Genomic DNA, 22349 nt, shown 5'->3' with positions numbered 1-22349 from the left:
TTCCTTAAAAAACTGGAAATAGAACTGCCTTATGATCCAGCAATCCCACTGCTGGGCATACACTCTGAGGAAACCAGAATCAAAAGAGACACGTGTACCCCAATGTTCATCGCAGCACTGTTTATAATAGCCAGGACATGGAAGCAATCTAGATGTCTATCAGCAGATGAATGGATAAGAAAGCGGTGGTACATATACACAATGGAGTATTACTCAGCCATTAAAAAGAATACATTTGAATCAGTTCTAATGAGGTGGATGAAACTGGAGCCTATTATACAGAGTGAAGTAAGCCAGAAAGAAAAACACCAATACAGTATACTAATGCATATGTATGGAATTTAGAAAGATGGTAACAATAACCCTGTATACAAGACAGCAAAAGAGACACTGATGTATAGAACAGTCTTTTGGACTCTGTGGGAGAGGGAGAGGGTGGGATGATTTGGGAGAATGGCATTGAAATATGTATAATACCATGTATGAAACGAGTTGCCAGTTCAGGTTCGATGCACGATACTGGATGCTTGGGGCTGGTGCACTGGGAAGACCCAGAGGGATGGTATGGGGAGGGAGGAGGGAGGAGGGTTCAGGATGGGGAACACATGTATACCTGTGGCAGATTCATTTTGATATATGGCAAAACCTATACAATATTGTAAGTTTAAATAAAATAAAATTTAAAAAAAAAAGAAAGAATTGGTGAACTAGAAGAAATATGTGTAAGGAGCACCTAGAAACAAAGATGACAAATAGGAAAGGAGGCTAAGTGTGTATAGAAAGCATGAAAGATTTCATAGAATAAAATACCTAGGGATAAGTTTAACCAAGGAAATTGAAAGATCTGTGTACTGAAAACTATGACATTGATAAGGAAAAAAAAAAGTTGAAGACACAGACAAAGGTAAAGATATACATGCTCATGGTTTGGATGAATCAATTTTGTTAAAATGCCCATACTACCCAAAGTGATCTACAGATTGAATGCAATTGCTATGAAAATGACAGTGGCATTTCCTTACAGATAAAGACAAACAATTCTAAAATGTTTATGGAACCACAGAAGACACTGAATAACTGAAGCACTCTTGAGAAAGAGCAAAGCTGAAGGCATCACATTTCCCGATTTTAGATTATAATCCAAACTTACAGTTTTCAAAACCGTATGCTATGCTAAGTCACTTCAGTCGTGTCCGACTCTGTGCGACCCCACAGATGGCAGCCCACAAGGCTCTCCCGTCCCTGGGATTCTCCAGGCAAGAACACTGGAGTGGGTTGCCATTTCCTTCTCCAATGCATGAAAGCAAAAAGTGAAAGTGAAGTCGCTCAGTCGTGTCTGACTCTTAGCGACCCCATGGTTTGCAGCCTAACAGGCTCCTCCGTCCATGGGATTTTCCAAGCAAGAGTACTGGAGTGGGGTGCCATTGCCTTCTCCGATTCAAAACCATATAGTCTTAGCATAAAAACAGACACATAAGTCAAAGGAACAAATAGTCCAGAAATAACAGCTGACATACATCACTAGTACTTCTTGACAAAGAAGCCAAGACATAACAACGAGGAAAAAATAATCTCTGGTGTAAATGATGGGAAAACTGGACCATGTTCAGTTCAGTTCAGTCGCTTGGTTGTGACTGACTCTTTGCGACCCCATGGACTGCAGCACGCCAGGCCTCCCTGTCCATCAGCAACTCCTGGAGTTTCCTCAAACGCATGTCCATTGAGTTGGTGATGCCATCCAAGCATCTCATCCTCTGTCGTCCCCTTCTCCTCCTGCCTTCTTTCCATCTTTCCCAGCCTCAGAGTCTTTTCAAGTAAGTCAACTCTTTGCATCAGGTGGCCAAAGTATTAGAGTTTCAGCTTCAACATCAGTCCTTCCAATGAATATTCAGGACTGATCTCCTTTAGGATTGACTGGTTTCATCTCCTTGCAGTCCAAGGGACTCTCAAGAGTCTTCTCCAACACCACAGTTCAAAAGCATCAATTCTTTGGCACTCAGCTTTCTTTATAGTCCAACTCTCACATCCATACATGACTACTGGAAAAACTGGATCCTTGACTAGACAGACTTTTGTTGGCAAAGTAACGTCTCTTTTGAGTATGCTGTCTAGGTTGGTCATAACTTTCCTTCCAAGGAGTAAATGTCTTTTAATTTCATGGCTACAGTCACCATCTGCAGTGATTTTGGAGCCCCCCAAAATAAAGTAAGGCACTGTTTCCACTGTTCCCCATCTATTTGCCATGAAGTGATGGGACCAGACGCCATGATCTTAGTTTTTTGAATGTTGAGTTTTAAGCCAACTTTTTCATTCTCCTCTTTCACTTTCATTAAGAGGCTCTTTAGTTCTTTTTCACTTTCTGCCATAAGGGTGTCATCTGCATATCTGAGGTTATTGATATTTCTCCCGGCAATCTTGATTCAGCTTGTGCTTCTTTCAGCCTGGTGTTGCTCATGATGTTAAATAAGAAGTTAAATAAGCAGAGTGACAATATACAGCCTTGACGTACTCCTTTTCCTATTTGGAACCAGTCCATTGTTCCACATCCAGTTCTAACTGTTGCTTTTTGACCTAAGTACAGATTTCTCAAGAGGCAGGTCAGGTGGTCTGGTATCCCCATGTCTTTCAGAATTTTCCACAGTTTATTGTGATCCACACAGTCAAAGGCTTTGGCATAGTCAATAAAGCAGAAATAGATGTTTTTCTGGAACTCTCTTCGTTTTTCCATGATCCAGTGGATGTTGGCTGTTTGATCTCTGGTTCCTCTGCCTTTTCTAAAACCACCTTGAACATCTGGAAGTTCACGGTTCATGCATTGCTGAAGCCTGGCTTGGAGAAATTTGAGCATTACTTTGCTATCGTGTGAGATGAATGCAATTGTTCGGTAGTTTGAGCATTCTTTGGCATTGCCTTTCTTTGGGATTGGAATGAAAACTGACCTTTTGCACTGACCTTGGCCACTGCTGAGTTTTCCAAATTTGCTGGCATATGGAATGCAGCACTTCCACAGCATCATATTTTAGGATTTGAAATAGCTCAACTGGAATTCCATCACCTCCACTAGCTTTGTTCGTAGCAATGCTTCCTAAAGACTACTTGACTTCTCATTCCAGGATGTCTGGCTCTAGGTGAGTGATCACACCATCTTGATTATCTTGGTTGTGAAGATCTTTCTTGTGCAGTTCTTCTGTGTATTCTTGCCACCTCTTCTTAGTATCTTCTGCTTCTGTTAGGTCCGTACCATATTTGTCTTTTATCAAGCCCATCTTTGCATGAAATGTTCCCTTGGTATCTCTAATTTTCTTGAAGAGATCTCTAGTCTTTCCCTTCTATTGTTTTCCTCTGTTTCTTTGCACTGATCACTGAGGAAGGCTTTCTTATCTCTCTTTGCTATTCTTTGGAACTCTGCATTCAAATGGTTATATCTTTCCTTTTCTCCTTTGCTTTTCACTTTTCTTTTCCCAGCTATTTGTAAGGCCTCCTCAGACAGCCATTTTGATTTTTTGCCTTTCTTTTTCTTGGGGATAGTCTTGATCAACACCCTCTTCCTGCAACACAAGAGAAGCCTCTACACATGGACATCACCAAATGGCCAACACTGAAATCAGATTGATTATATTCTTTGCAGCCAGAGTTGGAGAAGCTCTATACAGTCAGCAAAAACAAGACTGGAAGCTGACTGTGGCTCAGATCATGAACTCCTTATTGCCAAATTCAGACTTAAATTGAAGAAAGTAGGGAAAACTACTAGACCATTTAGTTATGATCTAAATCAAATCCCTTATGATTATACAGAGAAAGTGAGAAATAGGTTTAAGGGACTAGATCTGATAGAGTGCCTGATGAACTGTGGGCAGAGATTCATGAAAACTGTACAACCAAATGCCAAAGGATGAAACTGGAATTCTGTCTTATGCATTAAGTAAAAATTATCTCGAAAAAGAAAAAATAACTCAAAATGGATTAAAGACTTGAGCATTACACCAAAAAACAGAGGAGGTAAGCTCTTTGATGTAAGTCTTGGCAGTGGTTTTATGGATTTGACAACAAAAGCAAAAATAATCAATTATATCAATCTAAAAAATTTCTGTCTAGCAAAGGAAAATCAACAATATGAAAAAGAAACCTACTGAATGGGAGAAATATATGCAAATCATATCACTGATAAGATATTAATATATAAAATATATAAATACTTGATAAACTTAGGAGCAAACAACCCAATTTAGAAATAGAAGATGTGAATAGACATTTTCCCAAGGAAGACCTACAACAGGTACAGGAAAATGTGCTCAGTATCCCTAATGTAAATCTAAGCCATACCTGTTAGAATGACTGTTATCAAAAAGGTAAGAGACACAAAGAAAACAGTCCGTGTGCACTGTTGGTGTGAATATAAATCGGTGCATCCACTATGGAAAACATTATGGAGATTCTTCAAAAAATTAAAAGTAGAACTGTTGTATGGTCGAATGATGTCACTTCTGGGAGTCTATATACAATGGGATTAAAATCAGAATCTCAAAGAGATTTCTGTACCCTCATGTTCATTACAGCATTACTTGCAAATAGCCAGGACATGGAAACAACCTAAATGTTCATCTGTGGGAGAATAGATAAAGAAAATGTGGACAGCTAGGCTGTAGATTTCCCTGCTTTTTTATTTATAAAGTGGAATATTACCCAAGCATAAAAATAAGGCTATCCTGTCATATGGCACAACTTGGATGGATCTTGAGGGCTCTATACTAAGTGAAATAAGTCAGACAGAGAAAGACAAATACTCTGTCATCTCAGTCGTATGTGGAATCTGTAGAAACCAAACTCATAGAAATCGACAACAAATGGGGCGCTTCCCACAGCCTGCAGGGTAGAGACTAGGAGAAAGGAGTGGATGAGGTCAAAAGGTACAAGCTTCCAATTGTAAGATAAATGAGGTCTGGGGATGAAGTGTACAGTATGGTCACTATAGTTAACAATACTTTATTGTATATTTGAAAGTTTCTAAGAGCATAGATTTTACCACAAGAAAATATTTTCATCACAAGTTTTGTGAAATTGCTAGATGAAATAAATACCACACTTGAAATCACAATGAAAAATAGAAGATAATTTGGTTTGAATAAAAGCAAAACCACAATGCAGTCCTCATGTATTGCTGATGAACTGAATGCATAGAGTTGGGTCTTTCATTAGATGTCCTGTGGGAAACAAAATCATGTGATTGACAGGGCCAGTGCACCCGCTTTATGCCTGAAATGATGAATGCCATTTTTGGCTTTATCTTGACTGCTGTGCAGCAGCATTTATTGGTGAGCATTGTTTTAAAGGAAACTGCAATAGGAAGTTGCTTCATCTCTTCCCTGGTATAAACACAACATTCTTCAAGTCCCCCCAAGAACTGGAATTAAGCTCCTGAATAAGCATTTACACTGTAGGAGATAATCAAGAGAGCATGCATTTCTTTAGTAGTTGAAATTGTAGTGTCACAGTTAAGAGATTGCCCTAAATTTCAGATAGCCTAATTTAACTAGTTCTGTGTATCAAAAAGATATATCAAGGGATATATATTGGCATTTGTGTTTTCCTGACCGGGAACAAATGAAAGTGCCTGACTTCCTTTCCTTAGGTGTGGCTTGAGTTGGAAGAGACCAAAGTCTTCCCCCTTGGTAATCCTGTAATATCCGTCTGTCGTGACATACATATAACCATTTGACTTGTCAGTCTTATTTGTTTTGCAAACATAGCCGTTGGACACTTGCCCTAGCTGCCTCTTGGGTTTAGGTAATTCTGCTGTCTGGACTGAGGAGGATTGGGTGAGGGGATCAGCTGTCCTACCTCTTTTGTGTATTGTAGAGTTAGAAGGCTAATGGAAAAGAGGATTTCCTGGTGAGTGATGTCCAGATAAATGGTTCATTATTTGATTTCTATATTAGTTAAGATGGCGAAAGCTCCTGTTACAGACAGTGAAGTTTTAGTAACTTACCACACTAGTTGTTTCTTTTTTATTCACTTAAGAGCCTAGTGGGTATCCTAGTAGGTGATTTCTTCAAGCGATGCTCTTTTCATCTGGTACCTCTTCATCCTTATCATAAAGCTTCTGTGTTGCTTCTATGGGGAAGAGTTTTTTTCTGTGGGCTAGACCTAAAATTGACCCACAAACTTTCTGCTCAAATTACATTGACTAGAACTCAGTTTAGTGGCCACACCTAGCTGCACTAGAGACTAGAATTACAGTACAGCTATGGGCTCAGGAAAAAAGGAACAAAAGTTTGGTGATTATCTAGTCAGTTTATGTCATAGTTGCCAAATCCAAACAACAAGGAAAATCAATGTAAGAAATGAAATACTGAGGGTTGAAAGCCAAAAAGATCCAGATCCAGACCTGTAAGAAAGTGATGTGAATGAGAGGTGAGAAAATGTTCCAGGAGATCTCTAATAGAGCTGTGCTGCAGTCCATGGGGTTACAAAGAGCTGGACACAACTTAGCAACTGAGCAACAACAAAAATTCTAGGTATGGATTTGTGGGAGGAGCAGTTAAATGAGCCACAAATACAAGCAGTATTGAGTTTCCTTTACTTCTGCAAAATTACTTTGCTTTGTATTCATTTTTAACCATAATTTAAAATTTTTGTTATTAAATTTTTACATAGATTATTTCATAGAATTTGGACAGAAAGGTTTTGAAAAATTTGTGCTCTGTGTGTTAAGGGAAACCAATAATTTAGCATAATACAATAACTCCTAAATAGTTATTAGAAATTTGAAAATTACAGCTGTCAACATTTATATAATATTTTGTAATTTGTATACCTAACATTTCAGTTTGTGCAGATGTTTTGAGAAGTGTTTAAGTAGCAGTCTTGGTAATTTAGAAGGCAGCTATGCTATAAACTGTCATTTATTTTAGAAGATGAAAGTTAGTAAACATAACTACTTCTGTAATTCTGTATCTGCTTATAGATTTTACTACTTATCCTAAAGTCATATGGTTATAAAATCCTGTGTGTTTAATAGTATTATGTTTTTCTCCCTTTTTCTTCAGAAGAAAAGTTGAAATCATGCATACCCACAGCCTTTTCACTCTTCTTGGAGAAAGGCTGATGTTGCACACAAACACTGTGACTGTGACCACATACAACACACTTTATGAGGTAAAAGTTTTTAAATGTGTGATGAGAATTTTAAACGTATGGAGTGGAAACTCTTCTATGTGATTCAAATAGTAGTTGGTCATTTAATCTAAAAAGGTAGTAATTCTTAAAAAATAATGAACGCATAGTTACATTTTAAAAACTTTGTTTTAAAACGTATCCACGTACAATTATTTGGCAGTCTTCCTATGTTGCGCCTAGGCCTTTTCTTTGAGTATTTAAACAGCAAAATGTTTGTTTCAATAAAAGTATGGGAGTGAAGAGGGATGCTTGTGCCCTGTATTTATTATTTTAATAACAGTAGGTTATTTTTAATTTTCAGTCAGTACCTTTTTGATACACATTAAGTAACTAGTACACTTAAGTAAACATCCTATCTTCTTTTTTGTTATTTTTAAGTCTGAGCAGAAATGTAGGAAAAATGCCACTGCTGGATGTCATGATCTTTTTCTGATCTGAAAGGGCCATCCATCCCTGTCTCTTGATTGTTTTACTCTCCATCCCCAACTTTTATAAGTAGCTATGTTCAAAAGCAGAGACATTACTTTGCCAACAAAGGTTCGTCTGGTCAAGGCTGTGGTTTTTCCTGTGGTCATGTATGGATGTGAGAGTTGGACTGTGAAGAAGGCTGAGTGCCGAAGAATTGATGCTTTTGAACTGTGGTGTTGGGGAAGACTCTTGAGAGTCCCTGGGACTGTAAGGAGATCCAACCAGTCCATTCTGAAGGAGATCAGCCCTGGGATTTCTTTGGAAGGAATGATGCTAAAGCTGAAACTCCAGTACTTGGGCTACCTCATGCGAAGAGTTGACTCATTGGAAAAGACTATGATGCTGGGAGGGATTGGGGGCAGGAAGAGAAGGGGACGACAGAGGATTAGATGGCTGGATGGCATCACTGACTCGATGGACGTGAGTCTCAGTGAACTCCAGGAGTTGGTGATGGACAGGGAGACCTGGTGTACTGCGATTCATGGGGTCACAAAGAGTCGGACACGACTGAGCGACTGATCTGATCTGATCTGATGTATAACTAAGCTCTCAAGTAACTTGTATAGTTTCCTCAAAGTTTTCTATATTACTTTATGTTGAACTATTTTAAAAAGTTTCATTCAAAACTCAGTGTGTTAACCTAAGTCATGAAATTAAGTCATAATATAAAGTGATATCCTTATTAAATATAATTTATTGGGTTTTTTAATATATGTAAGAAAAGAGGTAAACATAGGGTATAGCCTAAAATATAGTGAAAAATCATATATCCATAATTTATATATGATTATTCATTCTTTACTGTGACAGATGTTTACTGACTATGGGCAGTGTGTGTTAGGCAGTTTGCTAATTGCTAGGAATGTAGCAGTGAAAAGGATGTATAGGAATCCTGCACTCACAGAGCTTGGGTGCTAGTAGAAAAGTCAGTAAATGTTTTAGAATTCTGTCTTTTCCTTTATATGGTTAACTTTGGTAATTTCTTGTTACGTAAAAGAAGTTTAACAAAAAAAAAACTCATTGGGGGATTTCCCTGGTGGTCAGTAGTTAAGAATCACCTTACAATGCCAGGGACATGGGTTCAATCCCTGGTCCTAGAAGATCTAAGCCCATGCCCCCACAGCTCCTGAGCCTACACTCTAGGGCCCATGGGCTACAACTCCTGAAGTCTGGGCACCCAGAGCCAATGCTCTGTAACAAAAGAAGCACCGGAATGAGAAGCCCACGCCCCACAATGAAGAGTAGCCCCTGCTTACCGCAACTAGAGAAAGCCCACGTGCAGCAACAAACACCCAGCGCAGCCAAAGATAAATAAATTAATTAAAACTGAAAAAAAAACAAAAAAACAAAAAAAAAACACCTCCTTGGTTAATGACAATGAGCCACATTTTTTATAAAGATTTTTTCTTTATCTTTCTTCATTTGAAGTTGGGATCCAGACTCAGACATTATTTTCTTATTTACTGATTTTCTAAGTTGTTTTTTTTTTTTTAATGACAACAGCCAAATGTTTACAGTCCCCAATTTAAACGTTATAAAGATGTGCACTGAAAAGTGATTTCAAACAGAATTTGTTCTTGGAATTCCTAATGAATCTCCTTCTATAGATACTGGCTTTAGTTTTGTCTGTATCTGTAACAAACAAAATTTGAAGACTGTAGAGTTAAAAGAGTTTAGAAGTATGTGGAATTTACTGGAAGACCCTTTAAAAGATGTATTTCTTTTGATTTGAACAAATAGACATTTTTTGCAGATTCTTTGTATATCTATAATTTGCAATTATGAATTTATTTTCTAAATGAAATTCAATTTCTGTCTTTCAGATTTTGACAGAGCAAGTATGTACTCAAGTTGTACACAAACCACATCCAGAGCCAGATTCTACAGTGAAAATTCAGAATCCAAGTGAGCAAAAAGCAATTCTTTAATGCAGTAGTAACATGGTAACATGTGAAACTAAATCAAAACTTTTCCCAACCACCTGAGTCAGTATGGTATTTATAGTTTAACTTACGGCATTTACAACTCGCCTACCATCATGCTAAGCATTTAGTTGAAAATCAGTGAATACTATTGGAGCAGAAAATATGATGCAGTTATAAATCTTTACTGTAACTTTTATTTGTTTTCAGTGATTCTTAAAGTGGTGGCAACTTTGTTGAAAAACTCTACACCAAGTGCAGAACTCATGGAAGTTCGCCGTTTATTTTTATCTGATATGATAAAACTTTTTAGTAACAGCCGAGAAAATAGAAGGTGAGTAGTTTGAATACAAAACAAAGCTTTATCCCATAACTAATCTTATTTTCTCTCCATTATTTTCAGTATCTTGCAAAGAAAAAATTTACATATCCTATATTGCTAATGCTTTTAATCATTAGAAAAGGCATTTATGTCTCTTTGATATAGTTTGCATACTTTTATTTATTTTTGTATAATTTTATTTAACTTTATGGGTAATATATTTTAATTGTATATATGAATATACATACACCAAACCCCTTATTTAAAATGTACAATTCCTTTTCCTGGTCATTGTCTACCACCAACAATACTTGAAATGAAATTATGTTGGATTTACTCAGATCATCTGTGCTTTTCTTAAGGTGGTCTGATAACTGATTATTGTCATGTATTTTTAAATTGGTTGGCTAGGACATGGGGTACAGTTTGGAACCACGGTTTCTGCATGAGTTAAATTTAACAAATATTGATTGAATGTCTGCCGTATATAAAGCACTGTGCCGCACAGGTTGTCTTGGTGTACATCTTATTTGGTACAGTTTAGTGGGAAAGATAACAGTGAAATGATGATTAATTTATAATGTGTTAAGTGCATTGTGAGTACTACATGTGATGAGGGAGTAGGGAAGCAATAACTAATCTAACTGGAAGAGTTGGGAAAGCAATTTTAAATTATAGTATGGATTTATCTAGGTAGAAAAATGGAGAAAGTCATTCCAGGGTAGAATATTAAATGTGCAGAATAACTGTATACTTTGATTTACCTAAGTCAGATCATATTTTTTCTATTTATCTCAAATAGTAAATTCTAATATAATCTAAGAATTTTTAATGAGTTTCTCTCCCCCCTCCACAAGATGCTTATTGCAGTGTTCAGTGTGGCAAGATTGGATGTTTTCTCTTGGCTATATCAATCCTAAAAATTCTGAGGAACAGAAGATCACAGAGATGGTCTACAATATCTTCCGGATTCTTTTGTATCATGCCATAAAATATGAATGGGGAGGCTGGAGAGTCTGGGTGGATACACTCTCAATAGCCCATTCCAAGGTAACAAGGGATTTAACATTTTACATCACCAGGATTTCAGCTGTGTATTAAATGTCTGTAAACACTCTCTTGGCGCCATCTTGTGGGCATCTTGCATTATAGCTGATTCCTTTATCACAATTTTCTTTCTGCTCTGTTTCTGTTTCTCTCTGTATTTTAGGGTCCTGTTATAATTAAATTTTACACTCTAGATGTGACCCCCACATATGTTTTTTAGGATATCTGGGAACGTATGTCTGAATCTTTTAAATCAAACATCTGTACTGGGTCTTATAAGAATGTTGCATGAAATAGAGTCTGATATATACTTTTTAAGCCTTTCTAAATTGGAAATTGTTTTTAAGTGAATAATAAATACATTTAAAGTACTTAAGTTTAGTGTTGTTCTTAATTGCATAATCTTTATTTTTAATCCTAAGAATCAATGTTTGTTTATATTTTAAATATTGTCTGATTTGGGGGAAAAGGAAGTAGTGAATTAAAATTTAGAATATGTACATATTAGAGTACAGAAGTTCAGTTAAGATTTCTCATCATGTGGTGGTGTCATAGGAAAAGCATAGGTGTCAGAAGTTGGCTTTTGATCCAATCTCTGCCACAGTTCAATTTTGTGGCATTAGGAAACTCATTTAATCCCTTTGCACAATGGTTATTAGGCTTTGTTGGCTGTTCACCCTCTAATAACAACTACTCAACTCTGTCATGCATTGTGAAAATAACCATAGACAATGTATAAAGTTTGAACATGGCTGTATTCCAAACAGGAAATAAGCAGATTTGATCCATGGGCCATAGTTTGCTAAGCCCTACTTTGGGGACTTGATTTTTTTTCTGTAAAATAAAGGGGTTTTATATTAAGGTAATCCTCAAAGCAAGATCTCAACCTTATTTCTATTATACGGTCATTTTAAATATAAATTATCATCATATGTGTCTACAGGATTTTAAACATTAAAAATTTTAAAGACCTTTATTTCTGTTATAAATTTATATTGTATAATATATCAGCACCTCATTTTTATCATTGCATTAATAAGTTTGATATTAGTGTTTTATGGGGAAACTCATTGCAAGTCTTTGTGTGAGAAATATATATTATTTCTAGCTACACGGTGTACTGATTATTCCTAAACAAGACTATATAAAGTAACAAATTAAAGTAGTCTTTATAAAGATGCACTGTTTTAACATTTTATAACTATATATATATTTATAAATATGTGTTATTTTTTTGACCTCACTTGTTGCAATAGACACACTTTTTTTTCTTTTTTAAATATACGGTGAATATTGATGTAGTAATAGTACTTTGGGGCTTCCCTGATGGCTCAGATAGTAAAGAATCTGCCTGCAGTGAAGGAGACCTGGGTTTGATCCTTGGGTGGGAAAGATCCCCTGGAGAAGGAAATGGAAACCCACTCCAGTGTTCTTGCCTGGGAAATCCCATGGACAGAGGAGCCTGGCGAGCTGCAGTCCATGGGGCTGCAAAGAGTTGGACATGACTGAGTGACTAAAACACACACACACTCACACATACTCACACACCATGGTACTTTGGATATTGTGTATTATTAGCCAGTTCTGTTTTAGCTCAAATAAACAAAATATGTAGGAGTTCAGCTGGCATATTAACTGGGGTAACATTGAAATACTTCACTTAAAGATATCATTTTATTTAAATCTTTAATGCTAGTTTACCTGTGCGTTGACAAATCATGTAATAAATCATATATGACTATTTTGATGATATTCTAATTATTTGATGAAGTTAAGCATTTGTCTTAGGGTTATTAATATATATTTGATACCTTAAAATTATTGATACCATTTTTGCTATTATCATAAGTTTATATCTTTTTTTTTTCTTTTAACATATACAAAAATGCCTTTAAGTGTTTTCTTTACCCATTTCTAAGGTCACTTATGAAGCACATAAGGAATACCTAGCCAAAATGTATGAAGAATATCAGAGACAAGAGGAGGAAAATATTAAAAAGGGAAAGAAGGGAAATGTGAGCACCATCTCTGGTCTCTCATCACAGACAACAGGAGCAAAAGGTGGAATGGAAATTCGAGAGATAGAGGACCTCTCACAAAGCCAGAGCCCAGAAAGTGAGACAGATTACCCTGTCAGCACAGACACGAGAGACTTGCTCATGTCAACAAAAGTGCCCGATGATATTCTTGGAAATTCAGATAGACCAGGAAGTGGTGTGCATGTGGAAGTACATGATCTTTTAGTTGACATAAAAGCAGAGAAAGTGGAAGCAACAGAAGTGAAGCTTGATGATATGGATTTATCACCAGAGACTTTAGTAGGTGGAGAGAATGGTGCTCTTGTGGAGGTTGAGTCTTTGTTGGATAATGTGTATAGTGCTGCTGTTGAGAAACTCCAGAACAATGTACATGGAAGTGTTGGTATTATTAAAAAAAATGAAGAAAAGGATAACGGTCCATTGATAACATTAGCAGATGAGAAGGATGAACTTCCCAACAGTAGCACATCATTTCTCTTTGATAAAATACCCAAGCAGGAGGAGAAACTCCTTCCTGAACTTTCTAGCAATCACATTATTCCAAATATTCAGGACACTCAAGTACATCTTGGTGATGATCTTGGATTGCTTGCTCACATGACTGGTAGTGTTGACTTGACTTGTACATCAAGTATAATAGAAGAAAAAGAGTTCAAAATCCATACAACTTCAGATGGAATGAGCAGTATTTCTGACAGAGACTTAGCATCATCATCTAAAGGGTTAGAATATGCTGAAATGACCGCTACAACCCTGGAAATGGAATCTTCTGGTAGCAAAATTGTACCAAATGTTGATGCAGGAAGTATAATTTCAGACACTGAGAGATCTGATGATGGCAAAGAGTCAGGAAAGGAAATCCGTAAAATCCAGACCACCACCACGACGCAAGTAAGTTACCCTTCATGTGCTCAAAATTCATTGAAGACATACGGAGTTGTTAGCACCAAAGCAGAGTAATTTCTTACCAGTCACACCATGTTTATACTTAATTATGGTAGAATAATAATTTATGGAATTGAGTGGTGTGGGTTTACATATAAAATAAATTCAAAATATCTGAATCAGATATCCACCTCTACCACGTTCTGTGTGTATAACTTTGCTCAACCTCTCTGGGCCTGAATTTTCTCATATAGTACAAGAGCTTGTGCCAGATTGAAACATGACCTTTAAGGTCTCTACCAGTTTGAATATTTTCTGTCTCTGTGACTACTTTTACACATTTGTACTCAAGATCTTAATTCTGAATACTTGATTAATTTTAACCTTTTAAGCTTCAAGTCCAACCCTGTTCTATGAATTATAGAGAAGAGGACTTGGAGTCCATATTAAACTAATTAATGAAATGAACAGGAAAGGGAAAAGGGAACTGTTATTTATCAAGTGCTTACTATGTTCTGGGCTTCCCTTGTGGCTCAGCAGGTAAGAATTAGCCTGCAATGCGGGAGACCTGGTTTGAATCCTGGGTTGGGAAGATCCCCTGGAGAAGGGAAAGGCTACCCACTCTAGTATTCTGGCCTGGAGAATTCCACGGACTACAGTCCATGGAGTCACAGAGTTGTCGGACACTACTGAGCGACTTGCACTTCACTACTGTGTTCCAGGCACTGTGCCATATGTTTTCAGATTTAATCCTCACAGCAGCCCTGTGAGGCAGACAACATGACTGAGAAAATTTGCAATTAGCAGTGAGAGTTTTCCTTATAGCCACATGTATGGGGATTTGTATGAGAAAATTAAAGACTCTCAGGCTTGGTAGTGAGGAAATGTTAGTGCTGCAGTTGGGCCTCACCATACTAAAGCTAGAAACATATTATGTTTTCTGATATGAATTTTAATTGTTGAGCTTTGAGTATATACTTGCCACTAAATAATACCTTATGTTTAAGAGTTGAAGAAATTTTTACCCTTAGTGACTTGGTTTTTGTTGCTGTTGCCTGGGTTTTCCATTCACCTTTTAATATCAAAGAATAATTTAGCATGTGTCCATTAGCATTATGTTAGAGAGAGTACACTGTACCTCACTAGTGTCTTTGTATTCAAATAAAAATCTTTGAAAATATATTCTGTATGTGGAAAAGGTATTTTTATTTATTTTCTGTTAAATACTGCCGGTTTCTATTTTTGTGGCAGTTGTGCTACCGTGATAATTAGCAGAGGAATGAAAATGCTAAATTAAGCCCAAGTTTAAAATAAAGGAAACCATGGTACATTGTTTACTGAGCTTAATAATACTAGGCTTGCCTGGTTTTCATTCTGAGTTCACAGACCTTTGTCTGGTTTTCTAAATTATAAAAGGCATTTGTTTTTCTCAGTTGAAATATTGTAAGTGAAATTCACTTTGAAGTTAACTTGAATCTGTTTAAGTAATATTTCTTTTAATCTTGTATTTCTGATTATAATTAGTTGATGATATATATCCAGTATTTTTCACTTTGAGTATTTGCTCACTTTCATAAAGAAGGAATGTGGTCTAATGTAAAGACTCAAAGAGGGCAAAAGAGGACCTGGTTTTCAGCGTGAAATTTGATGTTAAACTTAAGTATTGGATTGCCTTGCCTAGTTTCTGAAACATAATAGAATAAAAATAATAATAGTATCCTTTTCTTGTCAGAAAAGCTCCTGTGCAAGCAATTACCAGGTGAATGATAAAAGCAGATATACTAATCTATTAAAGTCATATGCAAAAGCTTTGCTCACTTAACCATACTTAACTGTTTTCATTTTGAAATCAGACATTTTTGCACGATACAAAAGTCCATCTTTTCCATCTCTAGGCTGTTCAGAGTCGGTCTATCACACAACAAGACAGAGATCTCCGAGTTGATTTAGGATTTCGAGGAATGCCAATGACGGAGGAACAGCGGCGCCAGTTCAGCCCAGGTCCACGCACTACAATGTTTCGTATTCCTGAGTTTAAATGGTCTCCAATGCACCAGCGACTTCTCACCGATTTGCTATTTGCGTTAGAAACAGATGTACATGTTTGGAGGAGGTAGAAATGTTTCTTTTCTATAAATAAGACTACTTTCAGTGGGGAAAAAAAATGACTATTTTATATTAGTGAAATTACCTGATTATTAAGTAAATTATATCATTAAAAATCTCACAAATGTATTAAAAAGAACACTGAAGTTTCTGTAGAAACATAAATATTTTCATAAGAGTTATGACCTGGGGTGGTTCACATTAAAAACTAATCAAGAATTTAGGCTTAAATTGATTAAAAAGCAAAACTTTGACATCTGCCATCACCTATTCTATATACAAAAGAGAATGAAACAAAAAAAGGTTCCATACCGGTTCAGATAAATTTCTACATTTTTATCTTTCAATGTTAAAATTAATGTCATATACTACATTTATTCTTGGTAATAAGATTTAACACATAGTGCTAAAATTTTAAAATCACTTATGACATCATTTTTAGAGCTTGTACTGTTTAAGTGGTAAGTGGACATCATTTCAGGTATAATCATTGAAAGAAAACAACATAAAAAAGTTCAATTGTTTTATGTTTTTCAGTTTAAATAAATTGAATAAATTCTAAAAAAGAAAACAAAGCCTACATGAATGTTAAAATTACCTTGCCTCACTTCCAGTTTTATTTTGTAATAGCACATATGCAACAGATTAATCAGTTTTGAAATGTCATATGTTCATGCAGATAAATTAGGAAACGGATGGCTGTACATAGCAATACCCTACTGTCAGCGATTCAAAAAATCAGTGGCACAATATTCTCAACACGCAAATAACTTCCTTTGCTTTTCTTGGTTATCCTTCGAAGATTCAAGGTGGTTGCTTCAGCTCCCAGAATCAATTCAACCTAGGAAACTTCCCTCAACTAGAAGGCAGGACTCTTCTGCTGCGGCTGTCACCCCATTCTCCTTCCTTGTGTCTTTTTTCCTCCTCCTCTCTCTCCTTTTTCTTCTCCTCCACTTCCTCCTATTCTGTTCTACTTTTTCTAAGTGAATCCCCTCATGAAATTCCGTATTGATATCTCATATATCAGCTGGATCATATGCTTTCTCTAAGTCAATTACCAGAAGACAGGAATGGGATTATAATGATTGGCCTCCACAAACACAGTAGCTGTGTTTTTAGCTGCCCACAAACACAGTAGCTGTGGTGAAACCAATCTTTCCTATACCTGATGTAGCTCAGCAATAGAACAAAATCTAGATCACATTAGCAGGGAAAAAGAAATAACTTTACAGAAGAAATCAGCGTCTGCCATAGACAGTTTTTAGTTCTGATTTTATTTGGTTAATTTGTCCCTAGTCTACTTATGTGGTAGAAACAATGGTCTTTCCATTGCTAATGTTACATGCCAAGATACCTAGGGGGATGGTAAATAAGGAGACTGGAATACCGTGAAATACATTACTATTAACATGAGTATCAATGTGTGGAGAGACATTGTGTAATTTACTACCTGTTATATTTTAGTAGCCGCTGAGTGAGTGATACTCAACTTTCCTTCTCTTAACATCTATGTGTGTCTTTCAGTGCTTTATTTCATGGACCCTCATAAAATTCCCCAGACATAATTTTGTGTAATTTAACAAAATTTTTAAAAAGTTTAAATGATAGATAGCACTTTAGTTTTTAGGACATGAGAAATCATCCTGAGATCTAAGATATTATAGATGATGTTTTGCAATTCAGAAAAGGTTAGAATCATTGACTTAAATTTGATCATGGAGTAAAATTTTTTCTGTTAGAGAATAGTTCATATTCTTGATCTACAAGCAAACTGAAGCAGTGCATGTGTTTTTCTGGGAATCAGAATTGTATGTTTTGTATGGCAAAGCTGCACTGCTGACTTTTGAGGTCTTTTCCATTTTTTATTCAGTAAGTACTTGAATTTTTACTGACTCATTTATGCTACCCTGTCATGTAACTTCTGTGACTAGCAGTATATGTTTTCAATATGTCTGGTCAAAGCTGGAACTGCGGTCTGGTGATACAACAATTTGTCAGCTAACTATCCACTTCCTCTGCTTTTCAATACCAAACAACTAGCTTTTGGCAAAAATAAATGTTTCGGCCAAATTCATTGACCTAGTCATGTGTCTTTGAATCGAGTTAGGACACTGTAGTGTTTTAAGTAGAAATAAAATAATAAGTTAATATGCTTGGACTCACAAAAAATCCATGATGAGATGAATGCTGGTTTTGGTAATATGACATCTAAATTGTTGTAAATTATTTTCTTTTCTAATAACTCCATTTTAAATTTGCCTAGCTCTTATTTTTCACTTTAAAAATGACATTAAAAATAAGTTGTAAACTTTTTATTCTTAAACCAAAGAAATGTTTGTTTGTGTTTTGTTTTTCTGCTATTTTAGCCATTCCACAAAGTCTGTGATGGATTTTGTCAATAGCAATGAAAATATTATTTTTGTACATAACACAATTCACCTCATTTCCCAAATGGTAGACAACATCATCATTGCTTGTGGAGGAATCCTACCTTTGCTCTCTGCTGCTACATCACCAACTGTAAGTACTTTGACTCCATCTAGTGGTTATGTTTTATAATTACATTATCAGAGCATGTCAGTGGCGTTCTGTACTATAAACATGGATTTTAACAAGACTTGTTCACCTGAGAAAAATTTTTAATCATATAATTTGAAATTACATACATTTATATTCTCACTTCTTTTGTCAGTGTTGGGTTTCAGCTGTGTGTATTTATGAAAATATTTATCTGATAATTTTGATGAATGTAACTTAGGAAGAGCTATAACCATAAATGGTTTAACTTTATTTTCTCTATATTGTTTATCTCTTCAAATCTACATTAAAATAGACTGTTAAAATTCTTGTTATGTAAATCTTGAATTTTGGAATACAAGTACATATTTATTATATAACAGAGTCATGAATCTAAAATAGGAAAAAGTCATCTTTAGATATTCAGTCTGATATGATTAGCTTAAAATATTATTTTTAAGCTATTTATAGTAGTTTTATATTTCTATTCTTTGAGATTTAATCTCGAAGCCAGTAATTTGCTTCAAAAAGAGAATCAGATGAATTCTTAGAGTGTTTCTTACTTAAAATTTAGGTACCTCAAATAGAAAAACTATAAATGTCATAACATTTCTGTACTTGAAAAATTTGGTAATTCTTAAAAATCTCAAAGAACTTTATGTTAGTCATATGACATCTTTTAGAATTTTTATCTGACATGATTTTGTGGTTCAGCATTTATTTTTTAAAAATATAGACTTTCTCTTTGTAAGACATCAGAATCTATTAACATAAATTGAAAGATATTCAATGTTATTTATATGTCATTTAACATATAATAGATAAACAATTCAGTGTTTTAGTTTTCATTTAAAAACATATCTCTGATTCATGTAATGAAAAACAAGCGCCATAGCTAATTGATCAGATGGGCGAGAATATGCTTCTCATATTAATAACTGTGTTCTTGCTGCCATATTGGAAACTCATCTGTAAGCCCAAAATAGATCACTTTTCCAGAGAGAAACTTGCCATTTTATTAGGATGTCTTTTACTTGTTGAGGCAGTGTTTCCAAACTGATGTCTGGTTTTATTTCATCATTAACAAGCTTTTTCTACATGACTTTTTCTCACTCTCCCTTTGTCATCATCCCTGAAGCAGCACTGAAACTTAAATATTAGCAGCAAAAGAGTGTATACATCCTCAGCACACTTCTGCCTCACACATATATTTCTCTTTCATCCATGAATTTATTCAAGAGTCTCCAAAGGCAAGAAGGCTAGTTCAGGAGGGAGTGCAACAGAACAGGTCCTAATTAGGGCCTTCATGAAATTAGCAGCTGACCAAGGAAACAAAATCAGGAAGAAAAACAGCTGATGGTGTGTGAAGGGTGCAGGTATCCTGTAACATACCATCCCTTCTCTTTCATCTCTGATTTCCTCTCGTAACTTATACCAAATTCTGGTAAATTGAGAGTTGCATGTGATGTTAAGAATACATTCTAATATTGAGACAGGAAGAGGTTTTTGCCTCTTCTATCCATTGAAGATTGACTTAATGTTTCATCCTGGGATTTTTCTCCATCGTATACTTTTTTTATGTTTATGTATTATCATTGTTATCAGGAAATTTTAAAAAGTTATATTGAAATTTACTTTAAAGTATAATACTGTTTTAAAATCTTCTGTAGAAGTGATCTTTATATAAAATTAGCAGTAGATAAGAAAAGTTTTGTAGACTTGAAATATTTATGAGTTTTATAAACTAGAAGATCTCCATCAAGATAAAGAAAATAATGAATAAAGTGTTAATAAACATTATGAATTAAATAATATACTACCAAAATTTGCTCATTTTTTATTTTATAATGAATGTATAATAAAGATACTGATATTTTGACTTCCAAAATTATTACCTGTGCAGTTATAACTACCATAGTTCAGAAGTTAAAACTACAGTACTTATTTCTTTAGACTGTTTTAATAGACTTTGGAATTCATTCAGTTGTAGAAACTTTTCTTCATTGTCTCTGTCTCTGTATTTCTGCTATTTTGGCTGATTAACTGATTGCACCTGTGCCTGCTTCTCCAACATAGCTAACTTTATATTCTTTGAATGAATTGCTTCCTTAAAAGAAATATCAAGAACCTTTTATCCCACTTCCTACTGGGAGAAAACATGGTTGGTGTCAATTTTGAGTAATGTTTTCTTTTCCTTGATTGCCTAATTCTCTTGCTAAAAATTTTAATGTAATAGTGGGGAAAAGTGAGCAAGGAGGAGGTTGAATAAAGGAAGAAATTAAAACTAAAGACATGGAGCTTTTTAACTTAGATTTTTAAAGAAACTTTTTTTGGAGTGTAGTTGATTTACAATGTTGTGTTAACTTTCTTTAAATTAGATTTAAAATATTAACATAAAAAGCTGAAAGAGAATTCTGGATGGAATAAGTCAAAAAGGAAACATTGTCAATATGCATATTACCAAAGGGGGAAGCATTGTCATGGATACCCTAGAATTTCAATCCTAAATATATGAAGAGAGATAGAGGCATTTGAAACTAATGTTTGAATGATCTGTAATATTGTTTAGGTTTGTGGAGTTTTTAAAAATACTCATATACAGATATGTATCTAAGGAATAAGTATGAGTAATATTGGTATGCAGTGGTTGATAAATGATCATATAATAAATATTTTTGGTTTTGGGGGCTATGCAGTATCTGTCTGACTACTTAAATCTGCTGTGTTTGCAAAAGCAGATATATGTCATAACACAGAGGAGTAAATGTGAATGTATTTTAATAAAACTTTATTTATATTTGATTTGTGGGTCCTAGGTTGCTGACCACTGACTTATGGCACCATTTTAACCTAAAATACGAATACCATAGTATAATGTTTCAGTGTAAAGCATTAAATTAAAAATTCATTAAAATTTAGTAGTTAGAGTGTAAGATAAATCCAGGTTTCCTATTAAATAAGAGCTTGCATTTGACTTAATGGGCATTTATCAAAGTTAATTTCAACAAATTCACTGAATATTGTGGTCATTATGTTTTATTAGAAGATATGTAACTTTTTCACATGCAACCAACTAAATTTTTTTAGCATTTGACACATCTAATGTTGAAATTGTATGCAATTTTGAATGGGTAAGTAGAATGCTAAGTATTCTTTGTAAATCACTATTAAAAGCTCAACCCAGGAAGATACCTTTTCTATTTCTCAGTGTAAGTGTGTATCTCAAATAATTTACTCCTTTTCATCAAAAACAAGCTTGTTTTCCAATAATCAATAAGATTCAGACACGATTTTCTTTTCAGTTAGGATATAACTGAAGGCATTTGCATTCTAGCATAAAATAAATCTGTATTTTAACCTGGCTTCTACCACTTACTAGATACGATGTCAGCCTTAATTTCTTCATTTTAACAGTGCTAATTTTACTTACCCCACAGGAACTTGTGACACTTAAGTTAGGTAATGTCACTAGATGGAGAAGGCTCTTCTTGAATGTTTCCCTCTTTTACTTCCTTTTGGAGCTTTTTATTCAGAATTGTATCATGATAGAATGATCTTCCCATTTACAAAACAAGCCTGTCAAATGTAGAATTCTGAAGTTTAAAATAGGATATTTGAGCCATGTTACTTATTATGGGTGATCCACTTTGACGGCAAGAAGTAAAATGGAGTAATCTTTTCGTGTGCTGTCTCCATGGCATGGGTATAGAGGTGGTCCACTTCCTGCCCTGTGCCTTATGTGCATACCATAGCTCATGCAAGGCTAGCATTTGTGTGTTGCTGTAGTAGTGTCATCTCATGAAAAAATTTCAGCTGCTTAATCTTACTTCTAGAGAAATACTTCAGTGGAAACTTTAAGGAAGAAAA

General features: G+C 35.2%; 1 protein-coding gene across 5 annotated transcripts in view; it reads left to right on the top strand.

The window, feature by feature from the left end:
- Positions 1 to 22349, top strand: part of NBEA (neurobeachin) — a 661454-nt gene that overhangs the window by 194546 nt on the left and 444559 nt on the right. For all 5 annotated transcript variants that reach the window (XM_055542371.1, XM_055542373.1, XM_055542372.1 and 2 more), the window contains exons 18-24: positions 7047 to 7155; positions 9468 to 9549; positions 9777 to 9900; positions 10746 to 10938; positions 12855 to 13865; positions 15755 to 15972; positions 18332 to 18485. In XM_055542371.1, coding sequence (XP_055398346.1) covers positions 7047 to 7155; positions 9468 to 9549; positions 9777 to 9900; positions 10746 to 10938; positions 12855 to 13865; positions 15755 to 15972; positions 18332 to 18485 — 1891 coding nt within the window. The remainder of the gene's footprint in view (positions 1 to 7046; positions 7156 to 9467; positions 9550 to 9776; positions 9901 to 10745; positions 10939 to 12854; positions 13866 to 15754; positions 15973 to 18331; positions 18486 to 22349) is intronic.

The sequence above is a fragment of the Bubalus kerabau genome, chromosome 12 (genome assembly GCF_029407905.1).
Source record: "Bubalus kerabau isolate K-KA32 ecotype Philippines breed swamp buffalo chromosome 12, PCC_UOA_SB_1v2, whole genome shotgun sequence".
In the NCBI taxonomy this organism is placed as follows: Eukaryota; Metazoa; Chordata; class Mammalia; order Artiodactyla; family Bovidae; genus Bubalus; species Bubalus kerabau.
Note: the sequence above shows the minus strand (reverse complement) of the source record. Positions and strands in the feature narration are given on the sequence as shown.